The sequence below is a fragment of the Sturnira hondurensis genome, unplaced genomic scaffold (assembly GCF_014824575.4).
Source record: "Sturnira hondurensis isolate 20B ecotype Veracruz unplaced genomic scaffold, ASM1482457v3 Scaffold0006413, whole genome shotgun sequence".
Lineage (NCBI taxonomy): Eukaryota > Metazoa > Chordata > Mammalia > Chiroptera > Phyllostomidae > Sturnira > Sturnira hondurensis.
Genome location: NW_028079044.1, coordinates 19050706 through 19067684, shown reverse-complemented (window position 1 = coordinate 19067684; position 16979 = coordinate 19050706). Strand labels below are relative to the sequence as shown.

Here is a 16979-nt window from a genome sequence, read left to right as displayed (position 1 = left end):
TTGTTCATTAAACAAACCTTTATTAAATGCTTTCTATGTGCCAGGCACCAAGCCAGGCACTGTTGGTACAAAAATTGAGGGACAGTCCCTGCCCTCAAGGAGCTTACAGTCTGGTGAGGAGACAGACCAGTGTACAGGCAGGCACACCCAGAGTGATCTGTATGGTAGGCTGGAGTGGGGATGGGGAGGGGACATTCAAAGCTCCTTGGACAAAGTGAAATCTTAATGACTAATGCAGAAGATGCCCAGGTGAACAGAAGAAAGAGGAATCAGAGTGGCATCTCTGGATATAGGTTGGGACCCAGAGTGCAAGGTGGCAAGCGATGAGGCCAGAGAGGAAAGCAGGAAGAGGAAGCAGAATACCATGAGGTTCAAAACCATGCTAAGGGGTTTGGATTTTGTCCTGAAGATAGTGGGGAGCCATGGAAGGTTGTAGGCCAGGAAGTGACTTGATCAACTATGCATTCTAAAAACACAACTTGGGCTGTGGGACAGAGAAGCAGGAGGAGGGTGTCACAATAACCCAGGTGACAGCTGATGGCAGTGGCAGTGGATCTACTCTAATCCAGACGTTAAGAAGGCAAACCTGACAATTCCTAGAAGTTGGATGGGGGAGGGGTAGTAAAAGGAGAAAGCAGGAATAGCAGATTTCTGGTCTGGCTCCTGAGTGGTCTTGGGGCCACAGCAGGTACCCAAAAAACACAGGCTAGCAGAGGACAGCAACAAGTCGTCTGGGCCACTCGAAATGTCTGTGCAGCCAAAGGCAGCAAACCATGGTTCAGAAGCCCAGGAGGGATGTTTGGGCTGGAGGTCAACACTCATTTCCTTGGCAGAGTCAAAGCCATCAGCGTGGATGGGCTCTTGGGAGCCCACAACAGGACCCTGAGAAACCCCACTGTGCATGGGGCAAGTGGAGAAGCCTGCGTAAGACACCAGGAGAAGCCACAGAGGTAGGAAGAGAATGAGCCACAGAAGTGCGATTCAAGAAGCTGGGAGTAACCAGCCCTATTGGATGCTGTGGAGACCCAGTAATATTTGAAAAGGGCTCAGTGCATTTAGCACAGAAAGGCCACTGGCACTCCCAGGAAAGCACAGGCAGTGGAGGGGATGCAGGGGGCAAAGCCACGTCATCGGAAGAGGGACAAAGACGTGGACAGCAACAGCAAGGCAGCTGCTAGTCCAGAAGTGAGGACAATGTTGGTGGCCCCCAGTGCCCTCTACTTTGTTCCCCCTTGTCTGTACAGGATAAAAGGGCCTGGCAATCTCATTCCCACTGAGAGAAGACCACAATGTGCTGCTCCTCCCACGAACGAGAAGGTTGGAATTGTTGAAACAGGGAATGCTAAAGCCAAGGAATGCAGGGCTGCGTTGGGACTTGAGGCAGGACGTGGAGGGAGGATTTTCAAGCACAGGGGTCTTCCCAGGGGCTTAAAGGTACTACAAGTGTGCAGTCCACCTCCGCACCTGCCACCCTTGCCTTGAGGCATAAGACATGGCCAGTAACGGTTCTCATGGGGACTCATTTGGATACATACTGCTGAGTGTTTGCAAGGCACTGTAGCTGGAGTGCAAAGTTGACAAATGCTGGTCTGTGCTTGGACCTGGCCTTCTTAGAAGCCTGGGGTCACCTCCCCAGGAGCCGAGTACAGAGAAAAGGCCAGCCCTGTGTGCCCTCAGAGTGACAAATGGACCCTCCTACCAGTCCCATTTCTTAAAAATAGGCTGTAGCCCAGGTTGCCCAGAAGCCTGGTTTTACTTTGTGTCTCCTTGATCTTGACAAAGAATTCTGTCAGAAACCACACGTTTTCCTCAGAAGAAGACTTATAAATAAGGTATCGTAGATGTTGCTCTGAAAATCTAACCCAGTCCCAAACTGCCCCCTCTGTCCCTAGCTTGACAGTCATGGAGCCTTGGGGAAGGAAGAGATAAAAGAAGAGCAGAAGAAAGGCTGCCTACACCTGCCACCCCCACCCCCTGCCCAGGCTCAGCCCCTCGCCTCTGCCCCCCTGCCCATGAGGGCCATGGGAACAGGCCCTTCAGGAAGGCAAGACCAACCCCAGAAAAGGAGCCCCTGGAGCAGAGGAGCCTGTCCGGTTCAGGGCAGCAGGGCAGCAGGAAGGAAGAAAGATGAATTTTCAGGGTATTAAGGCAACAGTGCCACCTAGAATCTTTATTCAAACAAGAATCAGACTTGGACAGAAATCACAGTTCAACAACAAAAACTATTTCTCTTGGAAGTGCCAAGCCATGGCCCCGCCCTGTGGCCACTGGCCTAAAGAACTTATCGCTGTTTGCTCTCTGGCGTCATGGCCCCTGCCCTGCCTGCCCCGACTGAGCCAGAACTCCTGACCCAGCACGGAAGGGGGTGGGAGGGCCGCAGGGAGCTCAACTCCTACATGCCCAGGTGGACTCCAACCTCTGGCCAAGCAGGCTCTGCCGCCCTCCCTGGTAACCTCGCAGCCTCTAGCAGCATCAGATCTGAGCCAAGCTGCGCATCCCAAGGAAGGGGGGGGCAGGGCCTTCAGGGGGAGCTGAAGGAAGTCAGGCTGGGGCTGGGAAGGTACCTTCTGGGCCCACAGCCCCTACCTAGTGCAGAGGCCCAGGGGCCTGACTCTCCTCATCTTGCTCCCACATCCCCTCCCCAAAGGGGTCAGTATATCTTCTGACGACTGGGTAGAATGGCCTCTTTGATGAAGGAGAAGACAACCAGGATCCCTAAGCGTTTGCCCCGCTTGCCTTTGGTGAAGTAATTGGAGACCACGTCATCTGCAGAGACACAGGTAGGGAGATGAGTGTGCGTGTGTCTGAACGTGAGCGTAGCTCTCCCCACCTGAAGCCCAAGGGCCTCCATCACCGGGCTGGGCGCCAGCCCCCCAGTGACTCAGGCCTTCCCGGTGCCCTCCCGCCACGACCCCTCGCCAACCCCTTTCTCACCTCCCGGCTGCATGGTGGAAGGCAGGACGTTCTCCCCCGCCGACAGTGACACAAAGAATGCAAACGGGATTATCCACAGACAGAAAGTGAAATAGGCCAGGACCTGGCAACAAGAGAGACTGAGAAGAGGGTGCCCCTGGAGGTGCCGACAGTGGGCCGGGCGTGGTCACCTGATGTGTTAGAGAGGTGGTGAAGAGTACACCGCAGACCCCACATCTCTGAAGGGGGCCAGGGCCTGGCAAGCAGAGACAGGACATCCTCAGACACGGAGACAGTACAGTGGGGAAAGGTGGAGGCTGAATATGACTGTGGCCACAGTCCCCAAATCTTGGTTGCTAGGACAAAAAACTCCTCTGAATGGAAGGAGACAATGGAAAGCCAAACCATGACTGACCCACACACACCGAAGAAGTGACCTTGCTCTTCCCCTGGGGTGTGGACTGGAGTGACAGGGTGTGGACAAATCCTGAGAGGAGAAGGCCTCAGCCGGCTGCTGGGGCTCAGGGCTGCAGCCCACCCAGCCCTGCCAAGTCTGCGTCAGACAAGGCCACTCCACAGCCCCTTCCTGATCTCGCCGTGTCCCAGGAGGTTGAAAGGACTCACTGGGGGAGAACAGTGTCCTCCCCATTTCAGCCCAAGGGACTCCTGCTCCTTAGCCACACTGCTTTTAGCCACACTGCTTTCTGAAATTATGTATACTGAGTTTTAAAAAAATGTGTTATCCCTACATGGACTCAGTTTCAAATCACATCTGGGTTTACAAAGCAAATCATGCAAGTCCCCTTTGTTCCTCTGTCCCTGTTAATAGTTTGATGTACTAAACACTTCTTACCTCTGAGAAGGGATAATATTCCTCTGCAAAAAACTGAAATGCTAGGTAATGATTCACCACCACTAGCCCTGTTGAGGGAATGAAGAGCCTGTTAGTTTAGGGGAGTAACATGAAGCCAGACTTTTAACCTTCAAGAGGCTCCTGGGAGTTGGGAGCCCCAAGTTTCAGCCCTAGCTTTACACCCGACTCAGAGTATGGCTTTGGGCCAGGTACACCACTCTCCAGGACTCAGTTTCCCAGTGTTAAAATGGGAGAGTTAGCCCCCACCTGCCCACTGCAGAGGGCATTTATGAGTGAAATTAGAAGCAGGTCAGAAAGCCCTTAGAATGTGGTAAAAAAGAGACTTTGGTATTACACCCCCCGAAGCAACTGGGGTTTTAGTGGAAGTGAGTCCTGAAGAGAGCTCCCCCATGGGAAGTGGGTGCAGGAAGTCATGCATGTGCAGGTCATTACTCCCAAGAGGCTCCCCTCCAAACTGGGTGGCATGAAGAAGGACTCGAGTAAAAGGCAAGCCTCAAGAAAAAGAAGGCACAATTTGTTGGACACTGGGGGGGTGTAGTCTTAGGGTTCCTAAAAAATTCTGGGGGAGGGGCGTCTTATCCTGTCCCAGGGTAATACCCACTGGTCTGAACTGGTATGTTTTGTACCCCGCATCTCCTTAGTGTGCAGTCAAATTTATGGGAGAGAGTAAGCGAGCAGATCCTGGGGACAGGCTGCTCAAAGGCAGGCACCCCACCTGATCCCACGGGGAGGTGACGGGCAGGCCCCAGAACAAAGCACCCCCAAACTGAATGCCCGTCACATACACCTCACAGTCAGCTGCCGCATCTCGAGACCACAGTTCTACTGTGCCCAGGCACTCTGGCCCTAGCAGATACTGGAAGACAGAGTGGTGCCTTATGCCAGCAAATCTTTCAGAAAAGCTCTCTCGGGCATCTAGGGCAGGTGAGGGAAGCCTGCTGCTGCGGGGGACTGGGGTGCAGTGGCCTCTTCCCTAAAAAAGATGCAAAAGGGAGCTGGTCTCCAGGGAAGGGCTCCCCACACCAAACATGGGTGAACAAGTCCTTTGGCAGAATCATACTAAGGCATGCAGAGAAGAGACCAGGGCTAGCTTTAACACTGCACCCTCCTCATGGACAACAGCCTTCCCAGGTGCTCCCCTGGGAATAGAAAAGTGGCTCTGTAAAACCCCAATCCCATCTGATATTTGACCAAAGGCTAGGAAGACCAGTAATGATCAATGGAAGAAAGGAAATCCTGGTAACCAAATACTTCCCATACTTTCCTGAGAATATCTGTAAGTATCTCCAAGTACATACTACGTGCCAACTGAGTGTCCTAAAGGTATTTGTACAGAGGGACAGGCTAAGGCCCAGGGAGGGTCAATGACTCCCCAGGGTCAGAAAACGGTGGCGGGGCAAAGGCAGGAAGGCCAGGGTCCTCCAAACACATTCGTAACCCCCAAGGCAGCTGTCTGCAGGGGCCCACAGTTCCATGGGCCCCCGGTGTTAGTCACAATGCCGGGCTGGAGGACTGGATGGGGAGCTGCCTGCCCGCTGGTGAAGGGCTTTGGCTTTTCCTGGGCAAGCGGTTTCTTATTGGCTCTGACCACCCAGCCAGCCTACCTCTGCTCTCTCCCCAAACCTTCGTACTTACCTCTGTGAAAGCCCTCCCTGTCTGAGTATCCCACCCCCATTGCCCATTCCCACCAAATTCTAGTCACTTGATCCAAGGTGGGCTCTAGTCTCCTCACATGTGAAAAGCCTGTCTTCCCCATCAGCCTGGCCTCCTGGAGGACCTCAGTGGTTAGTCGCTTTTCTCTATAACCCTTCAATGCCATGGACTGAGCTGGGCACATCCAACCGCCTCAGCTGCCTCCTCAACTCCGCCCCTTCTCACCGCATGACAGGATGAAGTTAGGCGAGGTCAGCATGATGAAGGGGAAGGTCTGGAGGAGGCCAAAGTAGACGAGGTTGGTGAAGAGGCCCACGCCAATCATGCAGGTAGGGAAGCGCTCAAAAACGTAGAGGCCAATCAGCACAGCTGTGGAGAACTGAAACGACCAGAGGCATACAGTGCAGGGAACCTCTTCCAAGCAGTTTTCCTGGACTCATTAACCCCCAGCCCACTTGGGCCAACACTAGGTTCATGCTTCAGTCTCACCCATTTCAGTCACAGATCTGATCTCTCCAATTAGTCTCTCACCTCCCAAAGGGTAGCATCCTTAACTGCCACTCTCAAGATATTTGACAGCAACCCACAGTAAGAAAAAGTTGACACCATGACCCCCACACCCCCACACTAGATCATATATACTAGATATATGATCTAGTTCAAATTTCAATTCTAGTCTTTTCTATTCCATTTTTCATGCTGATCATGATCTAATGAACTAATAACACAACCCAGTGGCAAATCATACCTGCAGTTTGAAAGTGCTGTTCTGAAGGACTTACAGTTGTCAATGCTCAACCAATGGCGATTGTTTAAAGGAAGGTCAAATTCCTGTACCGATACCCACTAGCTGAACCTCTGAACCCAGAGCTGAGAGCCGCCACGTGTCTCTACCACTAATTCCCAACCTCAGGCCAAGCCCGGAGTAGAAGTGGCTGCTGACACCCGGTGACCTGACAGGCACTGGGCTCCTGTCCAAGCGTGCTCCCACCCTGCCCCCAGCCTTTCCTGCAGCTGGCAGAAACCCACCCACCAGCAATCACCCCTGTGGCTTTGACATCAACAGCAAGGATAATGTCTTCAGAAAGAGAAGCCTTCTATGAAACCTGGGGAGGGAGGAGCCTGGGACAGGGAAGGAGTCTCCCTCTTAGGACAAGTCATTTGATCCAATATGAAAGAAGGTAATGAATCAGAACTGTCCTTAAGGTTCCTTTTACTCCTAAATGCTACAAGCAGAGCAAGGGACTAGAGACAGTGGAAGACAGCCAAGCAAAGGCAAGCCATGGTTCTGTCAACAGAAAATGTACCCTCGGCTGTCACCTTAAGGAACTAACAATGGGGTCTGCAGTGAAGCAATGCCACTTGGGGAAGGAGGGAAAAAAGAACAGGGCCCAGGACAGCAGGCCCAGAGAACAAGGTACAGGGCATGGAGATAAGGGTGATACCGTCAGGAAACAGCAGGGACAGAGGTCTCATCATCCATGCCACACATCTCCCCACTTCTTTCTTTTGAGGTGCAGCAAAAAGGGGAAACCCTTGGGAAAGCAGCCACTTACCCAGATCATGTATTTTATGATCCTGCTGGTGGCCACTGTGTATTCTTCTATCAGTTCTGCCAGGTAATAGAGTCCCGCCGCTGGGGGCACAATAAGAGGAGCAAGCAGAGTGAGCATTAGCCTCGGTCACTTCCATGTTCATGGTCATCCCTTTCTCTGCAGCTGGCTCTCCATCACCCCTCATGGACTCCAGAAGGCAAGGAACAAACCAAACAACCCATGTGTTGCCCTCCAATGTCTGAAAGTAAAACTTCATTAGGGCAGTAAGCAGGGATTTCATAAAAGTGGAAACCTGCGTCTGGCTCCTCAGCACTCTGCTAATCTCTGACCCCGTGAATAAGAATTTCATTCAGTCACTGAATAAGTATCTGTTGGGCACTTAAAATGGGCCAGGTGCTGGGTTGAAATGCTGAGAATACAGTTAAAACAGCCAATGTCCCTTCTCTGACCCAGGTGGGGGTGGAGGCGGTGAGGTAAGGGGGAGAATCGGAAGGGGAATCAGACGATTCCAGTGTTCACAAGTGCTATTTTAGAGAAAGTAGGGGCACGGCTGGACCATCAAACTACACATGGATGGCTTCCCGGAAGAGGTGAGATGTTAGCTGAGATCCACAGTAGGAACTAGCCGGAAGGGGGAAGCGTGTCAAAGTCAGAGTAAGAAGTGGGAAGGGCCGCAGGTCAAAGGGCGGCGGTAGTTATCGGGTAAAAGTTCGGCGCAGTCGGCCCCCGAGGGTGGGCGCGGCAGCGGTAGGCGGTGCGTCCGCGGGGAGAACTTGAGCGCCACTCCCCTGCACTGCTGGGAGGGACTTTGCGACATCTGGAAGGACCCGCGGTCAGGCTGGGCTGCTGGGGTCAGCAGGAGGGCAAGACATAGCGGGACAGAAGGGGGGGATGCAAAGGCCGGGAGCACCGGACAGGGGTCTCCAGGTCGCTCCAGCGCCCGCGTGGTACGACCCCATTGAGCAAAGATGCGGAGGTGGAAGCCCTCACGAGCCGGGGTCGCGCACTCTCACCGACGGCCAGCGTGATGAAGGACACCTGGATGAAGAGCGACAGCCAGCTCAGCAAGTACATGAACCACATGGCGCCCTCGCCCCGCCCGGCAGCCGACCGCCGGGACGGGCCTGCGCGCTCCGGCTCCGGCGACACAGAGCGGCCGCCACCGCTGCCGCGTCCCCACCCCACCGACGGCCAGACTGCCGTGCGCCGCCGCCGAGAGGAGCCGGCCTGAGCACCGCCTCGGTCGGGTGTAGACTGGTGCCGCCTGCCGGCTGGGAGGGCCAACCGCTGCTGTCCGCTGTCCCGTGAGGCGCGCGCTCGCGGATCTTCAGGCTACTTGGGCTGCGCAGTGAGCGATGCATCCCCGGGGAGGCAGGGCGGTCCGGAACGGCGAAGATGCGGCGACAGTATAGGGGCCCTTCCCTGTGCAATCCTGCGCCAACCTGGAGAGGTGTGCAGAGCAGAGGAGAGCCTCCGGACCTTTCCCCAGCAACATCGGGCCAGAAGCCTCCAGGCAGGTTTTCTACAGGGCTTTCTCTTTCCCTGCAGATAACAGGGACAGCATGTTCAGTGCCTAACGTGTACCAGGCACAGAGCTAAAGATTCGGCTGTACGTTCTTGATGGATATTGATTCGATAATGTAGGTCATTTCATGGATGGGGAAGCTGGAGCCAAGAAAGATTACCGTAGCTCAAATTATACATCTGGGAAGCGGCACAGGCAGGAGTTGCGGCGCCTTTGATCAGCCATTCTCAAACCTAACTCTCCCTCTGGCTGAGTTTCTTTAAGGTACAATCTGCACCTCGGTATGGGCTACAACTCGCCCAGTGCAGGGCGCCCACTAGGCACCGAGTGCATGTACTACACCTCTGGGAGAGTTTCCGGAGGGGGACAAGGAGCCCAGAACCTCTCGTCAAGAAGTCCCCCATCTGGTGGCCGAAACAAGCATGCAAAAATACAGTATGTATAATGGGAGTGTACTGTGCTTCTCATCTCAGAATACGTTTCATGCATAACGGTAAATACATATTCCTAAAAAATTAAACATATAATTACCATATGATCCAGCAATTCTCCTCCTGGGTATATACCAACGAGTATTGTAAGCAGGGACTCAAAGAGATACTTGCATACCAATGTTCATGATAGCATTATTCCCAGTAGTCAAAGGGTGAGAACAACTCAAATGTCCATTAACAAAGAGATAAGCAAAATGTGGTGAGTAAATACAATGAGATATTATTCATCCTCAAAGAGACATGAACTTCTGACACCCGTTACAACATGGATGAACCTTGAAGACCTTATGCTAAGTGAAATAATCCAGACACGAACGTACTGTATGATTCCACTCATCCGAGGTATCCAGAGCGATCAAACAGAGACAGGAAGTAAAATGGTGGTCAGGACTGGGGGAGAGCTGTGGGAAGGCAGTGTCTAATGGGTCGAGTTTCAGCCTGGGAAGGTGAAGGGCTTCAGGAGGATGGCAGTGATGGCTGCACAACAGTGTGAATGTACTTAGTGCCACTAAACTGTACACTTGGGATGTTAAAATGACAATTGTGTGTATTAAATATATAAGGCAAAGCAAAGAAATTATTGAAATACTGTTGTGGACCGCTCTGCCTGGTTTTAGGCATTGTATCTGTACCCCTTGTGGCTAAGGGCAAGGGACGACCTCTGGAATGCAAGCCGCAGGAGACAACGCTTGTCTCTGGTAGCAAACACTGCCTCAGTTCCTCTCCCTGCCCCCAAAGCTTGGTCGGAAGTCAATGACGGGTAAGACCCCTCACAGCGGGGCGGGGGGGGGGGCAACCTAAGCCAGACTCGATCACTGGGAGGCCTTCATGGAAAGACTCGGGGGCTGCAACAAAGAGCAATGGATTCTCACCCCCTCCCCCTTTGACATAGCCTGAGTCCCCATGTTCTCTGGGAGAAGCCTTTCCTGGCTCTATTCCCCTTAAGCCTGAATACCTGATGGGGAGAGGAGCGTGTCCTGGGGAAAAATCTGGCTTCACAAAGACTTGCTGATAAACCTGTGAAATCTGCTCTGCTAAGAGTGCTTTCATTCATGTAATAAGGGTCCAAGAGGAAATGAGTATGTCTCCCAAAGTTTCTGCAACTCCCTGACAGACACTGACTCAGACTCTGAAGCCCTCAGATACCTTTGAAATGTTATCTACTGTTTGATTCTTGCCGCCCTGTATTCCTGTGTATTAGAACCCAATAAAAGGCTATGGAGCAGGGGGCTCAGGGCCTTTTTCTCCTCGGAGAAACTGGCTACTGCTGGTCTTTGTCTCCCCTGAGAAACTGGCCACCAGCCCACTTCTCATCCCCAAGCAGATCACATCATGTCTCGGCCACATTCACTTTCATCTGTGGCACCCGGGGGGGACTCACAAGAAGGGTCGCCCCCACAAAATACAAATGTCAAAATATTTTTTAGAAAACTAAATGTGTAATGTAGTAATAATTTACATGCTTCTTTATTAATGCATAACATAAGCCAGATCTAATGGAAAATTAATAATTATCTACCTGTGTCAGAAATAAGAACTATGGAACTACCTTAGTTCCCGACCCAGCTTCTGAAACCCTTGTAATTTCCTCAGTGAGGGGGTGAGATAGGGTGTCTATGCAGCACTCCTAAAATGCTTGGAATTTCCTGGACGACAGGAGCGTCTTTTGTTTGAGTGAAGTGATCTTAGCGGGCTCCTGGATAGCTTCCAGAAGGCATCTGGTCACCGAAATGACCAAGCCATGATTAGAAGCTTAGAACTTTCCATCCTACTTCCCATCCTCCAGGGAGGGGTAAGGGGCTGGAGATTGCGTTAATAATGAATCGTGCCTGTATGATGTGGCCTCCAGATAAATCCCTAAATTATGAGGTTCAGCGACCTTGGTTGGTGAATGCATGTACATGCTGGGAGGGTGGCACACTGACTCCATGGAGACGGAAGCTCCCATGCTCAGGACCCTCCCTTAACTCACCTTGTATATCTCTTCACCTGGTTGTTCAGCTTCATCCTTTATCATCTCCTTTAATAAACTGGTAAGTGTGAGTGAGTGTTTCCAAGTGTTGTGAGCCACTCTAGCAAATTATTAAACCTGAGGGGGTGTGTGGGAACCTCCAATTTGTAGCCAAGTCAGACAGAAATGTGGGTACCTTGGGGCCCCAGGAGTGTGACTGGCATGTAGAGTAAAGGCAGTCTTGTGGGACTGAGCCTTTAAAACTTGTGAAATCTGATGCTACCTCCAGGTAATAATTGTCAGAATTGAATATAGTTCATTGAATATAGGACTCCAAGTTAGTGTCCAGAGATTTGGGAAATTGACGTGGTGGGTGTGTGTGTGTTGGGGTGGGGGCGGGGTGATGCATACATTTGGTGTCAGAAATGTGGTGAGTAAAGAAGTGGTTTTCTTTCACTACCACAATGACAAAGTAGGGATGAATGGGAATATTCCAAAATACCTTCTATCCCACAAGAGCAGTAGCTCACATACTGCTAACTCCTGTGAAATGATTGCCTGCGTGCATAATGGAAGGAAATGTTGAATTTCACTTAGAGGTTAGTGCAAATAAACATGGAAGATTTTTCCCTTCCAGCTTTCCAGGGTCCTTGAGTTTGTCTCTCTGGATTCTATAACTTCTGATTTCTAAGGGGCCCCAAGGCTTTGGGTAAGAGCAGTGGCACCTTAAGTGACTATGTGCTGATTTATGGAATCTTCATTATAGCACTGGGACAAACTGAAAACCATCTAAATGTCCATCAGTGGGCAACTGGATAAGTACGCGTTGGCACATTATAAAGCAGAGCCAAAAAACAGTGGAGGATGTTCTCTTCCTTCGAGAAAAGCAGAAGCATGGGGAGAAAGAAGCTGCGTAAGTATTTCTTTATAGAGAGTGTCTCTGGAAGGATCCACCAGAAAATGGTAATTTTGCTTGCTTCCTAGGAAGAGAAGGGGTGGTGTTCAAGAGTGAGGGAGAACATTTCCACTGTATTTTTACATCTATAAAACATTAAACTATGTGAGTATATGTGAATGTATGACCAATTTATAAATTAAGTTTAAAATGAAAAGGTTTGTAGTGTGCTGGGCCAGCCAGGATGCCTCAAGTTTCCTGCCACTACTTAGTCCTTTTTCGGGAAAAGCCGCTGCGTGGTGCCTCACAGATAAATTGGCTAGCCTTGGATCATGTGACCTGGTAATCTGCTGTTTAGCCCAATAGGAGAGCTCAAGCTCTGGTCTTTTCTACTGGGAAATTTATGTTTGAGACACAAAAGCATCAGTAAATGGAGGGACACTAATACCGTATGTGACCTCATTTTTTCCTAAACATTATCCTCCCAGAGAAGGAGGAAAATAGAAGTACTTCCTCACTCTCCCCTGGAATTATAGATAAGGGAGACTTGAGACCCCCAAAGGTTAAGTGCATTCACGTGTGGCTGAGCCAGGATTGTCGTTCCGGGGCCGGACACTTTCACTTCCCCGTAGTCTTCGAGCCAAAGCTGGCCTGGGGAACCAGGGCTGAGGACGTCCCCTTCCTCCCAGTGCAGGAGGGGAGATGCCATGACTCACTGAGAGGCACCTCAGGAGCCCTGGCTTTTATCTGGCCCATGCACCCAACAGGGAAGGCAGGGTCTGTGAGGCTCTTTGGGACCCATGCTTAGGCAGGAGGTCAAAAGAGGGGGGCAAACCCTGCCCTCCTTGAAAAGGAGTTTGCCCCCCTCGAAAAAGAGATTGGAGGGAACAGGAGGACTCCCACGCTCAATTCAAGGAACCCAGTATTAAAGGGGTTTATAGAGTCAGAGTTTTGTTGATTTGTGTGTTGACAGACTTTAGTAACTACATACACATTTCTTTTTTTCAAAATTTTTCTTTATTTTATTTAATTAACTTATTTAGAGAGAGGGGAAGGAAGGGAGAGGGGGGGAGAAACAGCCATGTGTGAAACATCGATCTGTTGCCTCTCATACCCGCCCCCGATCAGAAATCGAACCCACAACCCAGGCTTGCCTGAGGTCACACAACTAGTACTTGGGGGAGCCAGGATTTGAATCTAGGGAGTGTAGCTCCAGAGCCGCAGGGTTCCCCCTGGTCTCTTAAGTCCCCCTGCCTTTGCTGGCGGCGATTCCGCCTGCCGTTTGACCAGCGCTGCTGTATCTCCCCGTAGACGGCCTGGTTCCTGGTTCTTCCTCATCTCCCTCTCCCTTTATCCTTACAGGAGCTAAAGAGTGTACCCAGCATCTGACTTTGGCCACTTCTGGTCACTTTCTCATGCCCTGTGATCACAGACTTATACCTTCACTGTGCCCAAGTCCAGGGACAGATGTTTAGTTGGTTCTGTGGTCCCAGTGGCCCACGTGGCTGGGGCCTGTGCATCCCTAGTGGCTGGAGATCAGAGATGTATGGGTGAAAAGGCTGGAGAGCGCAGGAGAGGACGGCTGAGGTCTCTGGGCCAGGCTGTGTTGGCTGCGCACCTCTCTCTAGTGGTGACCAGAGGAGCTGGAGAGAATGTAAGCCCGCGTGGGTTGAGAGCCTGCAGGAATTTCTAGAGATAATTGGGGACCCCACTGCCAGTCTTAGAGTGAGAGCCAGGAGGGTAGGCCCCAAAGGCACACGAACACACATTATACACAGCCGGAGCAGGGCCAAGTCAGCATCCGGGCCTCTGCTGCCCTGCCTGGCCTGGCTGCAACCAGCGGCTGTTGTGTGAGACACAATGAAGCCAGAGACAGGCAGGGACAGGCCCGCAGACCCAGGGCCCTCTTTTCTCTTCATCCCCTCCTCCCCTCTGTGGATCCTTCCCTGACAGCTCCACAGCCCCCAGAGAAGCAAGTGTTGGGGTAGGGAGATTTAAGGACACGTTCCCTCCCACCCCACGCCACCCCTAACACAGACAGTGATGCTGCATGGGGCCCCCTCTCTAAGGTGCCCACATCCTAGGGGGGAATTTTCCTGTGATGGTCCATGTAGTCAGCAGGTTTACTGTTTGGTATCTTACCTCTCAGGTCTCAGTTCTGCAGAAAATCAGATACAGTGAAGTTCTCGTAAGAGACAAACCATAATGAAAACAGTGACCACTGATATGTCCACATAATCTATTTGTCCTCGTAATCTAGGTCCCTGACCCTGGTTCTCTGCTATGCCCTGCTGCCCACCCAAGCAGCTGCCCTGGTGTTCCTGGCTCCCCTCCCCCATCCCTGTCACATGCCTGGGGCCCCAACTCAGGTGGCTGAGTTAAAGAGCTGTCTAGTGACAAGTCCTCAAAGGGCTCTATTAATTGCCTCAGCATTGTCCTCAGCTAAGCTGCTAGGTCTGAGAGGACCATGGGGATGGGGGCGGGCAGTAGGGTGAGGAGAGGGTGAGAGGCTGGGGAATGACAGGCAAGAACAAGGTGGGGGAAGGGAAGCCGCCTGGGGCTTTGCGCACATCACATGAAGCCCTTGCACAGCTCTCTGTCTCACACACACACACTCTCTCTCCCCCGAAAGTCCTTTCCTCGCAGCGATTCCTCACATGGAACACTCGGCCCCTTCGCCTGTTGCCTCTGCTTCCCCTGCAGCATGCGCGCCGCCGCCTGCCCCACTGTGCGCCCATGGCGTCGGAGTCAGATGCTTACAATAAAGGGGAATGTAGGCTGAAGGGCTGCTGCCGACTCTCCTTCTCTATTTTTTCCTAACAGAACCTCTGCTTATTTAGAGCAGTAATGGGCCCTGCTTTTCCAAAACAAAACTCTCTGTCGTCAGCCTCAGCCCAATCATTGGAGGGGTGTGTGTGGCAGTAGGAGGAAGAAGTATGATAAATGTCAAATGCAAAAAAACACATTAGCCCTTGGCCCCGTTGGGTTCCCCCTGGCCTTGGCATTCTCCCCTCTGCTGACACTGAGACAGAGCCTTGGCCAGTTCCTTCCATTTCTGTGGTGTTCTTGCCCCAGACTCAGACTGCGCAGCCTCGCCCACTGCCCCCTGCCCTGCTGTTCCACCCGGCAAAGTCCTACTCGCTCCTCAAGGTTAGGGAAGTTCGCTCATTTCTGTGCACTCAGTGCCCAGCACAGGGTCTGCATGCAAGAAGCATCTCGTCTGCAAGGCTGAGCCCTGCAGCCATATTTCTGCTAGGTCACCCTCCACCCCTTCAGGGGTTAGGTCCTTGACCCCAACTGGCCAAATTAATTCTCTTTGTCAGAACTGGAAAGAGAGCCAGGGGAAGATAGACGAGCTTGTACAAAGTGTGTGTATGTGGCACTTCATCAAGATGTCAACTTGTGAGCCCAGCGTATGGATGACAGCAGAGAGGCCCTGGGCTGAGGTGTAAGTGGGGTTCACATGCCTGGGGCCCCAACTCAGGTGGCTGAGTTAGAGAGCTGTCTAGTGACCAGTTCCCCAAGGGCTCTATCAATTGCCTCAGCATTGTCTTCAGCTAAGCTGCTAGGCCTGAGAGGACCATGCTGGAGGACAGGAATGTAGGGGTGAGGAGAGGGTGTGAGGCTGGGGATGTGAGTGGGGTGTGGCTGAGGCCATTCAAATCCCAGTTCAGGCCCTTCCTACCCCAGCCTTGATTTCTACAAGGCACCATGAGTTTCTGTCTCTTGCAACTCAAGAGTCCTACTACCCCGGGGAAGGTCCCCAGGGCTCAACAGATGCAGACCTAAAGTGTGAGCCCCACCTGTCCCACTGCCAACGGCGTGGACTCCCCACTCGTTGTCCAACCCTGGCTACACGTTGTAATGACCTCAGACTAATGGAATTAGACTCTAGGCTGGAGCTGAGACAGCAACAGTGTTTCAAGCACCCGGTTTGCACAGGACAGGCTCCTGTTTGCACACGGTTTCTACAGGGCAGCCAGGGTGGGACCATGGCCCTATGGGAGTCAACAGGGCCCTGAGTACCCACCCCTACTTCCCCCATCAGCTAGAGCTGCAGAGACCTTAGCATAGAGGGGTCTGCATGTGTGGTCAGCCCTGGCCAGCCTGCCCTTCTTTCTCCCCTCCTTTCTAGCCCCTACCCAGCCAAGGGCAACTCCCTGGAGCTTTCCCAGCTCTACCCTCATGCAAGATACCTTACCTCACTTTGTATATCTCTTTACCTGGCTGTTCAACTTCATCCTTTATCATCTCCTTTAATAAACTGCTAAGTATGAGTGAGTGTTTCCGAGTGTTGTGAGCCATTCTAGCAAATTATTAAACCTGAGGGGGTGTGTGGGAACCTCCAATCTGTAGCGAAGTCAGACAGAAATGTGGGTACCTCTGAGTTGTAGCTCCAGAACCCTAGAGAACCCTGTTCATCTGGCCCCCTGCTCTGCACACACGCTCCTCCCCTAACCTTGGCCTCACTCACAGGGCTCTTTCTGCCTCTTCTCTCTGCCCATCCAGTTCCCACCAGTCTTTCAAGACCCACTTAGCATCTCTCCTCCAGGAAGCCTACCTGAGTGCTCCAGCCCATTGTAACCCTTGTCTTCTCTGATTTCCTGTTTGCACCCAGAGTCCTGTCCTCACTGTGCTCGTTTACTGCCTCCTCATGACTTCTGGGCTTCTTACTGAACTCTTCAGGAGTTAGCAGCTTGCCACCCAGCCAGTCAGTGAGACCCATGTGCGCCCACCCCCAGCCTGGCCAAACCCTGGGCTGGGCACATGGAGATGCTCAGAAGCTGATGCACTGGGTGCTGCTCCCAGCCCTTCTCTCCCACCTCCCCACTCCTGAGTGAGGGGCCCTTCTTTCAGCGGGGGGAGGGGGGGCGTCCTGAGAGTCAGGTTAGATGGAGCAGGCACTCTGTCTCACACACACAGAGTTGCAGCTATGGCCTCTGGGGTGGATAAACTAGGGAAGGGGACTAGATTATTTCCTAATTCCCTCCTTTAGCTGAAGCCTCTAAGCCCAACCACCAGATGAGCGGCCTGCTCCCCTCACACTGCCTGCCCCAGACAACCTCTGTGCCTTTCTTCACCACCACCTTCCGTGCCCCTTCAGGGTGGGCAGCGGCA

The 16979-nt window shown here is 52.3% G+C and overlaps 1 protein-coding gene across 1 annotated transcript; it reads right to left on the bottom strand.

Annotated features, from left to right (window-relative positions):
• Window positions 1-3: 3 nt before the first annotated feature.
• TEX261 (testis expressed 261) lies at window positions 4-8206 on the bottom strand. Its single transcript, XM_037048133.1, has 6 exons — window positions 8010-8206; window positions 6997-7076; window positions 5666-5819; window positions 3767-3834; window positions 2935-3037; window positions 4-2766 (listed from the first exon to the last, which is right to left on the bottom strand). The coding sequence occupies exons 1-6, from the start codon at window positions 8077-8079 to the stop codon at window positions 2651-2653; spliced, it is 591 nt and encodes a 196-aa protein (XP_036904028.1). The 5' UTR covers window positions 8080-8206; the 3' UTR covers window positions 4-2650.
• Window positions 8207-16979: the final 8773 nt, after the last annotated feature.